Genomic DNA, 14,136 nt, shown 5'->3' on the forward strand with positions numbered 1-14,136 from the left:
CTTCCATGAGAGACCATGACTGCTTTTTATAATAGCAGTTCAATCTATATGATTTGGGGATAGAACAACAAATTCACACTGCTTTAGATTACATATGTTTATTATTATTAAAAGAAATTTGACAAAAATATCTTTAAAATGATAAATAAAAAACATTAAATGGCTATTACTATTTTCTTCCTTTTTTTTTTTACACAGTGGCATTACATTAAAGCCCAGAAAATTTACAGAGACCATTAAAAAAAGGCATTTTGCTAACAAATAAGAAGGCAATTTAAAATAAAACCAGTGAACATCAAAATTATATTTAAGTCTAACTTGAACTCTTAAAGACAAACTATGTAATACAAAGCTATAAAATATATAAAAGCATGTCTATAATATGTTGGATGCCCTACTTTGGATGTAAGATACATTTTTGTCTGTGCTTAAATAATACAATTATTTTGCTTTATGAAGATGTGTAGGAAAACATTTTAAAAGAAAACGTGTTTTACCTCCCTATAAATGGACATATGGGCATTATGGTGTAAGTCATACAAAACATGTTAATGAAACATTCCAAGTAAAATAAAGAACACATGAATTTTAATGGTTTAGATCTGACTCATCATCATCATCATCATCATCATCATCACTACTGCTACTGTGAGTCATAATCCACTCCCTGTAGAATTGAATTTTCTGTAAGCATGGCAAAGGAAAAAAGAAGCACAAAGGTTAGTAAAGTATGGCAAATTGCTTGAAAACATGTAAGATTATGAAATGTTCAAAGAGTGAGAATAATTTTAAAGCAGATTTTTTCAGCTATGACTCAGACTGTAATTATGGATATAATATTCCATAACTTAATAAACCTAAGACAATTCCACTAGTTGGTAAAAACTCAATGTATAAATTGGTTTGATGATATCAATAAGGTATTTTGTGAATATATTAAAATTACCATTCTATTTCTCTAATAGGCAACTTTGACCAGCAGGAAACACTGTAATAATGTGCTACCTTCTAGATAGAAAGGCACACAATAAAAGAATGTATTTTATATTTATTATATGAGTGTATATAATTTAGTGGATACATCTTTTTTAGAAAATAAAATAACATGAGAAACATTTGAAAGTATCAAATATTTTAAGGCACCTTCATTATATCACTTACATAAAATCTAGGCAGATGAGATGGATTTTAAATCCAGTTTATGTGTCATCTAATTATTTTCCATAGTATTGGTATTTACATATTTTTAAAGTGTTTGCTAATAATACACTAGAGCTTTGATTTAAAACAAAACAAAACAAAACAAAACCCACCACCACCAAAACAACAATTCACTTTTTATACCTGTAAGAAAAAAAATGCTAACTGCAAACATCCCAAGGTACTTGGTGAATCCCTACAAATATTTCAGCTAATACTGTGTAAATGCTTGCTGAAAAACAAGTAATGGCTGACAAGTGCTGTGGTTTTTAGTCATTTAAATAGCTCTTTTAGTGATTAATGATGAGACTGACCTATTAAAAAAAATATGTATCTTTAAAAGTACACAGTCAAAAGTCATGTTTTTACATCTCAAAGTTTAAAGCTTCAGAAAACAATGAGAAGGTACGTACTTGTCACTGAAATAAAATTATCAACCATGAGAAATTATTGGTATCTCATGGCTTCCTTGTGGGTATTATAATGTGCTCACTTATAATGAGGATATATTCCTAAACTCTCCTCAACACTCATCCTTACTTCGTACTATATTTGATTTTTAGTCTAGTAAAATGCTAGTAACTTGTTAATTGCGTTCCAACAAGGGAAGGCAGGTATTGGGTAGAAATACATGTTTTGACTGTATCAGCCATAGGTGACTTCTGCAAATTTACTACCTTCCAAAGCACTGTCATTGTAGAGACTGCACAATGTCCATTAGAGCACAACCTCTTAATAGATTACCAGTTCTATCCCAATACACAATTATTTTGATGCTTTAAAAACATTTTGAATACAGTATAAAATCACTTTACTAAATATTGCATATTAACTCTATGGTTACATTTTAATATATTAGAAGCCTCAGAGAAAGAGTTAGAGGTATACTTTATGCAATACTATAAGCCCTGCAATAGGTAAAATACTGAAGTTTAAATCTTTACTCTGATCACATTAAATATCACAGTATTTAAAATATTAAAGCCATAAAGGAAGCTTCATATTCCAACAGTTTATTGCTACCATGAGTATCTGCAAGCCTACATAACATAATGATTCCTTGTTTGTTTTCAAACAAATTATTTAATTTAGTATTCCACCTCTAAACCACAGAAACAACATGACACTGGTATAGCCTATATATGATTACTAGTTATCTACAGCATAATACAGGTTTTAAAAAGTTGAATTTACCAAGTAAGAAAGTTGTCTAAACAGATTCTAACTTCAAACTGTCTATTGTTCCAGATGCTACTTTTTATTATTAAAAGATACTGGTTTGCATGTGAACTCCTTATCAAATCCCACAAGTTTTATAAAGACTACACTAGAATAAAGCAGGAAGAGAGGGTCATGGCCATTTAAGCATTTTCAAAGGCAAAGCACAAGAATCCAAGAGTAATTCACAATAGCAGTGTTCCTGAGTTTTGTTTTCCCTTCTTCATGTGTAATTGGATATAAGGATTATATATCTGGTATAAAAGCTACCAGTGGTTTAATAACCCCACAACAGAAATGGTTTAATTGGTTAAGTAAGTACCACCAATGACGAGGATATATAAGGTACAAAGGCTTTCAACAAATCTAGCAAATCCAGTGCAGAAGTAAGAACACCCTATAAAAAAACCAGATTCATTAAAATTCCTATTAAAAGTTACCAATACAAAAGGTTTTCTGTGTATTCAAAATACTGAAACAGCTGTACGTAGTTTGTAAATTTTAAGACTAAAATCTACTGTTGGCTTTCACTTGCAAAGTCATGCATTAACTTTTCATATCAAACTTTTTGATGCCTGTAAAAAAGAAAAAAAAATCTTATAGTAAATAAATGTACTTTAAAATCTAAGTAAATATAAAAAATTTATAAGTGGAATTAAGCAAAACAGATAAAAGCCCAAATAATTTAATATATATTAAATGGCTACTTAAAAAAAAATCTAACTTGACTAAATTAATCTTAATTTATAAGATAGCTCTTAATTTACCTGTAACATTTGATTTCCAGTCCCATCCCTCAACCTGTACGGTCTGATAACTCCATCTTCATTGAAGAACCGAGGAGGTCGCAGACTCTCCACTTCAGAAGTCTCTGTAGCTCTAGAGGAAAAAATATATAACTTTATTTTAAAAATTATTCAAAAACTTGTAAATAAACTATAAAACGCAATTACTAAAAACTATCTTATTTCAGATTAAAAATATTACAACATTCTCTAATTTTAAATTGTTTTTGTAACATAAACAGTGTAAGCTCTCTAGAAAAATACAGAACTATAGAGAAGTTTAAGTCTCTAGAACTTTCTTTGTGATAATAATCACAATATTAGCAATTGTTGCTTTTTCTTTTCCTATTATGTTGTCTAGTTTCTTTAGTATAATGCTAGAAACAAAAAGGGATTGCAAGCATCCTTGTCTCATTCCTGACCCTAGGGAAAGCTTCTAAGAGTTTTCTGTGAAGTATAGTTACCAACAACTTTTTTTTTTTAAAGCACCCCTTATCAAGTCAAGAAAGTTCACTGCTACTTTCAGTTTACCAACAGTTCTTTTTTGTTATTGTTTTTGAAAATCTTAAATAGGCAATGAATTTTAAATAAGAATTTCTTTTCTGGCATTGTTTTGATCACATGGTATATTTTCCTTAATCTATTAATGTTATAAATCACATTACATACTTTGCTAATGTTCAAATACTCTCCCAGTCCTCACATTCTTACTGGGCTTGATGTGTATTACTGTAAACACATACCCCAATCCTGGGCAACATACACTGCTCTACAAAAAAATAAAAAAACTAGTCAGACATGGTGGTATGTACCAGAAGTCCCAGACACTCAGGAGGCTGAGGTGGGAGGATAGTTTGAGCCCCATGCCACTGCACTCCAATCAGGATGCCAGAGTGAGACCCTGTCTAAAAACAAACAAAAAACCAAAAAACACATACCACATACTGCTAAACTGGGTACGGTAGTATTATATTTAACATTTTTGCTTATTTGGTCATAAGTGACCACTCAATTTGTTCACTCAACAAGTATCACATATTCAACAAATATTTATTAAGAGGTCCCTGACCTCTGGGACTTGAACCAGTACTGGTCCATGGCCTGTTAGAAATTGAGCCGCACAGCAGGAGGTGAGTAGTGGCGAGCAAGCTTCACTGCCTGAGCTCCATCTCCTGTCATATCAGCAGCGGCATTAGATTCTCATAAGAAGGCGAACCCTACTGTCAACTGTGCATGTGAGGGATCTAGGTAGCACACTCCTTATGAGAATCTAACTAAAGCCTGATGATCTGAGGTGGAACAGTTCCATCCTGAAACTATCCCTCCTGTCTGGTCTGTGGAAAAATTGTCTTCCATGAAACCAGACCTTGATGCCTAAAAGGCTGGGGACTGCTAACATAATGTATACACATGCATGGGCATATACATGTGAATAAATTCCCCAACTGAAAACAGAATAGGGCTGGGCGTGGTGGCTCATGTCTGTAATCCCAGCACTTTGGGAGGCCGAGGTGGGCGGATCATGAGGTCAGGAGTTCAAGACCAGCCTGCCTGGCTAACATGGTGAAACCCCGTCTCTACTAAAAATACAAAAATTAGCCGGGCGTGGCAGCATGTGCATGTAGTCCCAGTACTTGGGAGGCTGAGACAGAAGAATCACTTGAACCTGGGAGGTGGAGGTTGCAGTGAGCCAAGATCGCGCCACTGCACCCCAGCCTGGGTGACAGAGAGAGACTCCATCTCAAAAAATAAATAAATACATAAGTAAAAAAATAAAAACAGAATAGATAAAAAAAATATGATCTAACAATATACTATCCACAGGAGACCTGATTTAGAGTCAAAGACACAAACTGGTTGCAATTAAAAAGGAAAAAATATATGCAAAGTGAACAGTAACTAAAAGAAAGCTGAAGTGGCTATGCTAATGTCAGAAAAAAACAGCCTTAAAAAAAAATCTTATTAGACACAAAGAAGGGCATTTTATAATGAAAACAGAGTCAATTCATCAAAAAGACAAAAAATTATAAACATATAAGCAGTTAACGAAAGAGGCCCCAAATACACAAAACAAAAACTAAGAATTTAAAAGACAAAAAGGCAATACCACCACAGTAGTTGAAGATTTCAGCAACCTGCTTTCGAAAATGGATACCAACTAGATAAAAGATCAGCAAGGAGAAAAGAGAACTTGAATAACACTATAATCCACTAGACCTAACAGATGTCTATAGAACGTTCAAACCAACAACAACAGAATACATATTCTTCTCAAGTGCAATGGAACATTATTCAGGATTAGCTATCTATTAGGTCATAAAACATGTCTCAATAATATAAAATTAGTGTTTGCTTCTTGGCCTTTTGGCTAACATTGAATGTAAACATAAAAGTACTGAAAACAGGCCAGGTGTGGTGGCTCATGCCTGTAATCCCAGCACTTTGGGAGGCCCAGGTGGTCAGATCACTTGAGGTCAGGAGTTCAAGACAAGCCTGGCCAACATGGTGAAACCCCATCTCTACTAAAAATACAAAAATGGCTGGGCGTGGTGGCTCACGCCTGTAATCCCAGCACTTTGGGAGGCCAAGGCAGGCGGATCACCTGAGGTCGGCAGTTCGAGACCAGCCTGACCAACATGGAGAAACCCTGTCTCTACTAAAAATACAAAATTAGCCTGGTGTGGTAGCACATGCCTGTAATCCCAGTTACTAGGGAGGCTGAGGCAGGAGAATCGCTTGAACCTGGGAGGCGGAGGTTGCAGTGAGCTGGGATCGTGCCATTGCACTCCAGCCTGGGGAACAAGAGTGAAACTCTGTCTCAAAAAAAAAAAAAAAAATTAGCTGGGTATGGTGGTGAGTGCCTGTAATCCCAGCTACTCAGGAGGCTGAGGCAGGAGAATTCCTTGAACCTGGGAGGCAGAGGTTGCAGTGAACCAAAATCACGCCACTGCACTCCAGCCTGGGTGACAGAGTGAGACTCTTATCTCAAAAAAAAAAAAAAAAAAAAAAAGTACTGAAAATATACAATATGATATCTGACCACATGGAAGAAAACTAGAAATGCGTAAATAAGAGAAATTTATGAAATTTAAAAGTGTGTGGAAATTAAAACATAGAGGTATAAATACCAAAATGTCAAAGAAAAAAATCACAAGAGAAATTCACTACTTTGAAACAAATAAAAGCAAAAATACAACCCACCAAAACTTATAAGATGCAGCAAAGACAGTGCTCAGAGGGAAATTTATAGATGTGAATGTCTACATTAAAAAAGAAGGTCTGAAATCAATAATATAACTTCGCAAGTTGAGAAAGAAGAAAAAGCAAACTAAACCCAAAGCTAGCAAAGGAGGAAAATAATAAAAATTAGAGCAGAGATAAAACAAATAGAGAATAGAAAAAATAGAATCAATGAAACTAAAAACTGGTTCTTTGAAAAGGACGACAAAAATGACAAGCCATCACTAAACTGACAAAGAAAAAAAAAAGAAGACCCAAATTATGAATAACAGGAATTAAAGAGAGAACACTGCTACCAATCTTACGGAAACAAAAAATAATTATAAGGGAATACTAGGAATAAATACTATCTAAGGGAAAAATAATTATATGAGAATACTAGTAAATATTTACTATGATCAATAAATGTATATCAACAAATTAGAACATCTAGATGAACTGAACAAATTCCCATAAAAACTACTGACGATGACTCAAGAAACAGCCTAACCAGACCTTTACCAAGTAAAGAGAGTGAATTTGTCATTTTAAAATTCACCAGAAATAAAAGTAAGAGTCAGACGGTTTCACTGATGAATTCTCCAAATTTTTTTTTTAAATTAACATTATTGCTCCACAAAGTCTTCCAAAAATTTGAAGAGGAGGGAACACTTCCTAAATCATTCTGTGAGGACAATATTACCCTGATACCCATACCAGGCAAAGACATCACAAGAAAACCACAGACCAATATCCCTTATAAATATACACGCAAAAATCCTCAACAAAATACTATCAAACCAAATTCAGTAAAATATAAAAATGATTACACATTATGTCCAAATGGGATTTATCCCAAGTATGCAATATTGGTTTAAGATCCGACTCAATTAATGTAATATACTACATCAGTAAAACAAAGAAAAAACAATTATCAACTTAATTATACAGAAAAAGCATTTCATAAAATCTAACATCTTTTCATGATAAAGACACAAAAACCTATAGCTAGCATCACACTTAATGGTGAACATCTGAAAGCTTTCCCCCTAAGATTAGAAGCAATATAGGCATGTCTATTCTCTCAGCACTTCTACTTCACACTGTACTAGCGGTTCTAGCCAGGACAACTAGGCAAGAAAAAAAGCATCCAGATCAGAAAGGAAGAAGTAAAGTTACTTCAGTTCTCAGATGATATACTCTTACATATACAAAACCCAAAAGAATCCACAAAACCATTAGCTCTAATAAACAAGTTCAGTAAGATTGCAGAAACTCAAATATAAAGAAAAACAGTTGTATTCAATACACCAGCAATAAACAATCCAACAATAAAATTAAGAAAACAATTCCATTTAAAACAGCATCAAAAATAAAATACTTAGCAATAAGTTTTTAAAAAGAAGTATAAGACTCGCACATTACAAACTATAAAACATTATTGAAAGCAATTCAAAAAGACCTAAATAAATGGAAAGACGTTGCATTTTCATGGGTTAAAAGATAATGCTGTTAAGATGGCTACACTCCCCAAATTGAACTACAGATTCAATGCCATCTGCATCAAAATCCTAGCTACCTTTTTTGTAGAAATTGACAAACTGACCCCAAAATTTTTTAGGTAACTTAATGACCATTTCTTTTTAGACTCCTTTTCTGGGTCTTCCTCATTTCCGCAACTTCTAAGAGTTGGTGTGCCTGAAAGCCAAGTCCTTGGACCTTATTTTTCTCTTTTCAGTCTCATTCCCTCGGTGATCTCATCCAATCTCATGGTTTCAAATACCTTATTATAGGCTCACAAATCTTGAATTTTTACCTCTAGCTTGGACCTTTCTCTATACTTCAAACTCCTCTACTCAACAATGACGTGATGTCTCCATTTGGATTTCTAAGAGATATTTTAAGCTTAATATATTCAAAAGGAAATGTCTAATACCCTCTTTCCCTAAAAAGAATGACAACCTCACCCTTCCAGTCCTACACATAAAAACTTTAGAATTATTCTTCACGATTCTTTCTTTCATATCCTGCATCCAATTTATCAACTAATGCTATTGCCACTATCTTTAAAATACATGCAGAACATAATCTCTAGTACTGTAACAGCCGAATCACCATTGTCACTCACCTGGATTACTGTAAAAGCGTTTTAAGTGTTGTTTCTGCCCTAATCCTCTGTGGTTACACCTCAACGCAGCAGCCAGCTCACATCATTTCTCTGGCTTGAAACCTTCCAATGGCCTCTCATCTTAAGCAAAAGCCTAAGTCCTTACAGGGGCTTGCCGAGTTCTACGTGATGTGATCCCCTGCATGTTCCCTGGTAACATCTTTTTCAACTTACCCCGTTCCTCACTCTACTCCAGGCAAACTAGTCTTGCTGTTTCTCAAATAGGCCAAGCACATTCCTGCATCAGGGCTTTTTAACTGCTGTTCCCTCTGCCTGGGACATTCTTCTCACATGGCTCACCCTTTACTTCTTTCAGGTCTCTCCTCAAATATAATCTTATGAGTTAAGCATCCCTGATCACTGAATATGTAAAATAGCAACCCTCCTCCCTACCATTTTGCATCTCCTTACCTCCTTTAATCTGCTTTATTTTTCTTCATGGCATTTTTCACCATTTAGCATATCATATATTTATCAGTTACTTATTTTTGTCTATTACTTTCCCACTAGAATGTAAGCTGTATGAACACAGGACCATTGCCAATTGTGTTCATTGCTGGTCCCTCAAGTGATTAGAGAAGTGTCTAGATCATAGACAATGCTCCCTAAAATGTGCTGAATCATTATTTATGTTTTTATTAGGTAGCTTGTTAACTGTATTAAGATAATCTACTCACTTTTATTTTGTCTTCCTATCAATTATTGAGAAAAATATTAAGTTCTTCCACCATTGTTGTACATTTGAAAAGTTCTTACAGTTTTGTCAAGTTGTGCTTTTAAAAATTAAGGCTATTTTATGAACTGAGTAGAAGTTTGAAATTGTTACTATCTTCCTACTTACTTCTTTTTATCATTACCTAATTACCTTATTTATCCCAAATAATGCTTTTATTGCCTTAATGTCTGTTTCATCTAATATTAGTAAACACATCCTCTTTACAAATATGACAATATTTAATGCCAATCATTCTCCCCCCAATTGCATTTTATTATTTTTTAATAATGTTTCCAATGTTGCTTTCATGTAGCTCAATTAGATTTACCCAATTTATATTTTTACCTTTGAATCTTGTAACCCATTCCTCCTTTTATTTTCAGTCTTTTTTCACAAGTACATCCTTCAATAGTTCTTAGTCTTTATTATTTTTTCTAAAAATGTTTCATTGTGCCCTCAATCCCTAAAGGTAATATAGCTGGGTACAGAATTACAAGGTTTTAAATAAATGGAAGGTAATTCTAGCAGCTTTTGGCAGAAGCCTTTATATGTTTCAAATTCCTTATGTTTCACTGACTTCTGAGCTTCTCTGATGACTACGACTCAACACATTATATTTATGAAACTTAAAGTTACAGGTAGAGGAGAATGATTCCTTTTTCCCCCATCTTAATTCTAAATGCCGAAACCAGAAACACCCAATTATGGTAACCAGTATGAAATACTGGCTTAAGAGGAATAGCTCTTATGATGACAATACATATCCCTATAGAGCAGAAAGCAAGAGAAAACACAAAGGAAAAAGATTAGGAAGATAGCTACCCACCTAACTTTCTAAGATAGGTCTCATTAACATTAATTTTATCATCTGTTATATGTGTCACAAATTTCTAGGACAGAGGTAACAATAAAGAAACTACTAAATTTCAGCCTTACACTGAATTTAATTTGGAGGAAAAAAGAATGTGTATTAAAATTACCTGCATAAAGGAAGAGAAAGGGAATGCACATACAGTAGTACCCACTTATCCACAGTTCTGCTTTCTGCAGTGTCAGTTATCCATGGTCAACTGTGGTCCAAAAATATTAAATGGAAAATTCCAGAAATAAAGAATCCCTACATTTTAAATTGCATGCCATTCTGAGTAGCATGATAAAATTTCTTGCCACCCTGCTTTGTCCTTCCCTGGGATATGAGTCATCCCTCTGTCCAGCATATCCATGCTTTATACAACACCAGTCCATTAGTGACATAGTAGCCGTCTCAGTTATCAGACTGACTATTGCAGTGTTACAGTGCTTGTGCCCAAGTAACATTTATTTTACTTTTCTTACAGTATATTGTTATAATTGTATTATTTTATTATTATTGTTAATCTCTTACTGAGCCTAATTTAAAATTAAACTTCATCATGGATATGTATGTATAGGAGAAGACACAGTATATATAGGGCTCAGTACTGTCCAAGGTTTCAGGCATCCAATGCAGATCCCTGCAGATCAAGAGGGACTACTATAACAACTTATAACAAAATAAGATAATAAAGGAAGGCTGAAGACAAACTGAGTTTGAACCAAGAAATACAAAATGCCATTCTTCATTTCATAAAAAGGATACAGATTATATTTGCTAATTTTATAACTGATATATAGCATTAATGTATTTAAACTAAGATAACTGAAAAGCTTGCTTAACTTGCCAAACTGCTCCTGCAAGCCTGCTAGGAATGAATGAAAAATAAAAGGGAACTCCATAAAGTTGAAACAATGCAATGGCAGCAACTTAAAAAATATCAAAACGAATTAGGAAGACCATATGCAACCTGCCATATTGTAGTGCTGGTAACTGCTATGGTTTGAATGTGTCCCCCCAAGAGCATGTGTTGGAAACTTTATCCCCAGCCAGGAGGTGGGGCCTAATTTGAGGTAATTAGGCCACGAGGATCTGCCCCCATGAATGCATTAATACTGTTGCTGTGGGAGTGGGTTCCTTATAAAAGGGTGACTTTGGTTCCCTTTTTTTTTCTCTTGACCTCTTTTTGTCCTTCTGCCATGGGATGACACAGCAAAAAGGCCCTAGCCAGATGTGGCCTCTCAATCGTGGACTTCTTAACTTCCAGAACCATGAGCCAATAAATTTGTTTATTATAAATTACCCAGTCTGTGGTATTATGTGGTATGTTATAGCAGCACAAAACAAAGACAATAACTAAATGCCTGAAGCCAAAGAGCAGATAAATTCCATTTCTCATGGCTTAAGCATTTTAACTCATATCTTACACCAAAGAGGATTTACCTTTTTATTCCCTGAAATGTACTGCTAGCCATGTCTATGATGCCTCCAGTTGGCCTTGCTACCGCTCCTACTAAACCTTTCCCAACACCTTTGAAGAAACCAGCTGCTCCTTCTTTTTGAGCTCCTGGAAAGAAAAAAGAGTTTTTGACAATTGCATCCAAGAATGAACACAGAATCAACTTAGAAAGACTTGCAAAGGAACTACTATACTTGCCTTTGATTGGTTTTGTAACAATTCCTGTTATGCCACTAACAAATCCCTAGAAGGAAAACATAACTGAAAATTTACAATACTTTTTTATGATGCCTAGAAGAACCAAGTTTGGATTATGCAAAAAATACAGAGTTCTGCTTTTTATGTATCATAAGAATTAACAGATCTCCTAAGTATTTTATTTAAACAGAATGTTTTTAGAGGCTACTGACATGTTTTATATGCTACCACCCACTGCTCTTAAAATATCCAAATAATAATTTAAGGAGTGAGAATCATGTCTATTTCCTAATTCACAAATGTAGGTTTGTTTAAAAGATATTTCCCAAAATCTTCACAACCCTGTGAAATTTCTTACAGAAACTAAGCCTTTTCCTCCACGAGTGATGCCTTCTCTAAAACCAGCTGGTTGCTTATTCATGGCTTCTCTTCTCTTCTGTTGGTAGTCTTCATCCATGGTCATAGCTGCTACCCCTTTAGCCATTGCACCGGTGATTTTGGAGGCAGCACCAGCCAATCCACCTGACAGAAATTATTTTATCTTTAGTAAAAGTAATGATGCCATTACTTTCTAGCACAAAAACATTTGGTAGATATTCTGTTTCTTACCAACAGCTCCACCAACTAGTGCCTTAAGTCCTAGTGCCATTCCCTCCACAAACTCTTCAGGACCCTGGATGGCTCCCTAAAGGGCCAAATGGTAAATAAATGAGTGAGTGAGTTATATTCACTTTTAAAGATGAGCTTACGGATATATACGAGGAAAGAGGTAGTAACAAAAATGGATAATGTTGTCCCAGAGGAAGTAATATCAGCAAAAAGTTTCACATTGAAAGAATTCCTAGGGATATTTCTGGACACTGAAAGTGTGAAGGATATAATGTTAGAAGCTGACCCTTAGAAAGGAGTATGACAACTCACCAAAGTACAGAAAGATGCTTGGTCCATATTGTAAGTTTATGAGGAAAATGCAAGCACAGTTCAAACTACTCTTGGTAAGTTTTTAATAAAAATTTCAAATAAATAAAACACTTTAAAATTCTTAATGCTTTTAATGTTTTTAATTACAATGTGCAAAATTAATATTAATTTTACTTTATTTTTTATTTCCCTATACATTTTTAAGTGAAAGTAGGAGTCTTTTTGGGAAAAAGTTTTAAAGGACATAGAACAATCATAGTTTTTCCCATTGATTTTTAAGATCGCTTGGCCAAGTGTCAGTTTGCATGATTATTTTTATAGTTCCACACTACTGTGCAAAAGCAAGACGTGGTGATCTTCTTTCTACTTTATCCAACTTTTATATTCCAAGAGAACACTTACAATTCAGCATAGCTTAACAAAATATTAAGTTTAAATTTTGAGGAAAAAGGTAAAAATGTCCCCCAAAACCTCTTACCATTGTTTGCTGCAAAATAATGTCCTTTTGTGTGTGTTCCAAAATCTGTTTGCACTTATTAACTCAACTTAACAATAGAAATGTATTATCTATTCAAAAGTATTAGTGACATATTGCACAACCACAAAAATAACTATTTTACCTGGTAAGGTTCATAAAAAAATGCTTCTACACCTTCAGAAAATTCTCTAATTAAGCCAAATGGATTTCCCAAAACATCAAGTCCAAGAATGAGTACATACATCTGCTTAATGGCCTAAAAATAAAATATGAACATTAATCAATTTAGATAATTAGATCTATTTTTTTCTTATACATTATTTAAAACACACCCAGTTTTCTCAGGCCAACACCTTTACTGCCAATTTCAACTCCTAAACCATTTCATTTTATTAATCACAACTCTTTTTTTTCTTTTTCTTTTTGAGACAGTCTTGCTCTGTTGCCCAGGCTGGAATGCAGTGGTGCCATCTCGGCTCACTGCAACCTCGGCCTCACGGGTTCAAGCAATTCTTGTGCCTCCCCCTCCCAAGCTGGGACTACAGGCGTGCACTACCATGCCTGGCTAATTTTTGTGATTTTAGTAGAGATGGGGTTTCGCCATGTTGGCCAGGGTGGTCTCGAACTCCTGGCCTCAAGTGATCCACCAGCCTCAGCCTCCCAAAGTGTTGGGATTACAGGCGTGAGCCACCATGCCAGGCCTATTGATCACTATTCTTAGCTTTTAAAAAGTAATTTGGTATTATAGTATTAAAAATAACATGACATTATGCTCATGTAAAGTTCTAGAATATTTAAAATACTTTCACTTTTACAATTATCTGTGACCATTGTCATTACCACCACCATTTTATAGACTGGAGAAACATATAAGTCAGATGATACTCAGGGTCACATAGTGGGTATATGGCAAAAGTGGGAGA

General features: G+C 34.5%; 1 protein-coding gene across 3 annotated transcripts in view; it reads right to left on the bottom strand.

Moving 5' to 3' along the window:
• The window catches only part of VPS13A (vacuolar protein sorting 13 homolog A), a 260,053-nt gene that overhangs the window by 35,899 nt on the left and 210,018 nt on the right, over positions 1 to 14,136 (bottom strand). The window contains exons 63-69 of one of the 3 annotated variants that reach the window (XM_003267441.4): positions 13,356 to 13,469; positions 12,424 to 12,499; positions 12,173 to 12,336; positions 11,815 to 11,860; positions 11,601 to 11,724; positions 3,186 to 3,297; positions 83 to 684 (exon numbers count right to left, since the gene is read on the bottom strand). In XM_003267441.4, the coding sequence (XP_003267489.2) occupies positions 589 to 684; positions 3,186 to 3,297; positions 11,601 to 11,724; positions 11,815 to 11,860; positions 12,173 to 12,336; positions 12,424 to 12,499; positions 13,356 to 13,469 (732 nt within the window). In that variant the 3' untranslated portion in view covers positions 83 to 588. Of the gene's footprint in view, positions 1 to 82; positions 685 to 3,185; positions 3,298 to 11,600; positions 11,725 to 11,813; positions 11,861 to 12,172; positions 12,337 to 12,423; positions 12,500 to 13,355; positions 13,470 to 14,136 lie in introns of those variants that run through there. The other 2 variants (XM_003267439.4, XR_004029357.1) reach the window with 2 other exon arrangements.

Source organism: Nomascus leucogenys, chromosome 1a, assembly GCF_006542625.1.
Source record: "Nomascus leucogenys isolate Asia chromosome 1a, Asia_NLE_v1, whole genome shotgun sequence".
NCBI classification, from domain to species: domain Eukaryota; kingdom Metazoa; phylum Chordata; class Mammalia; order Primates; family Hylobatidae; genus Nomascus; species Nomascus leucogenys.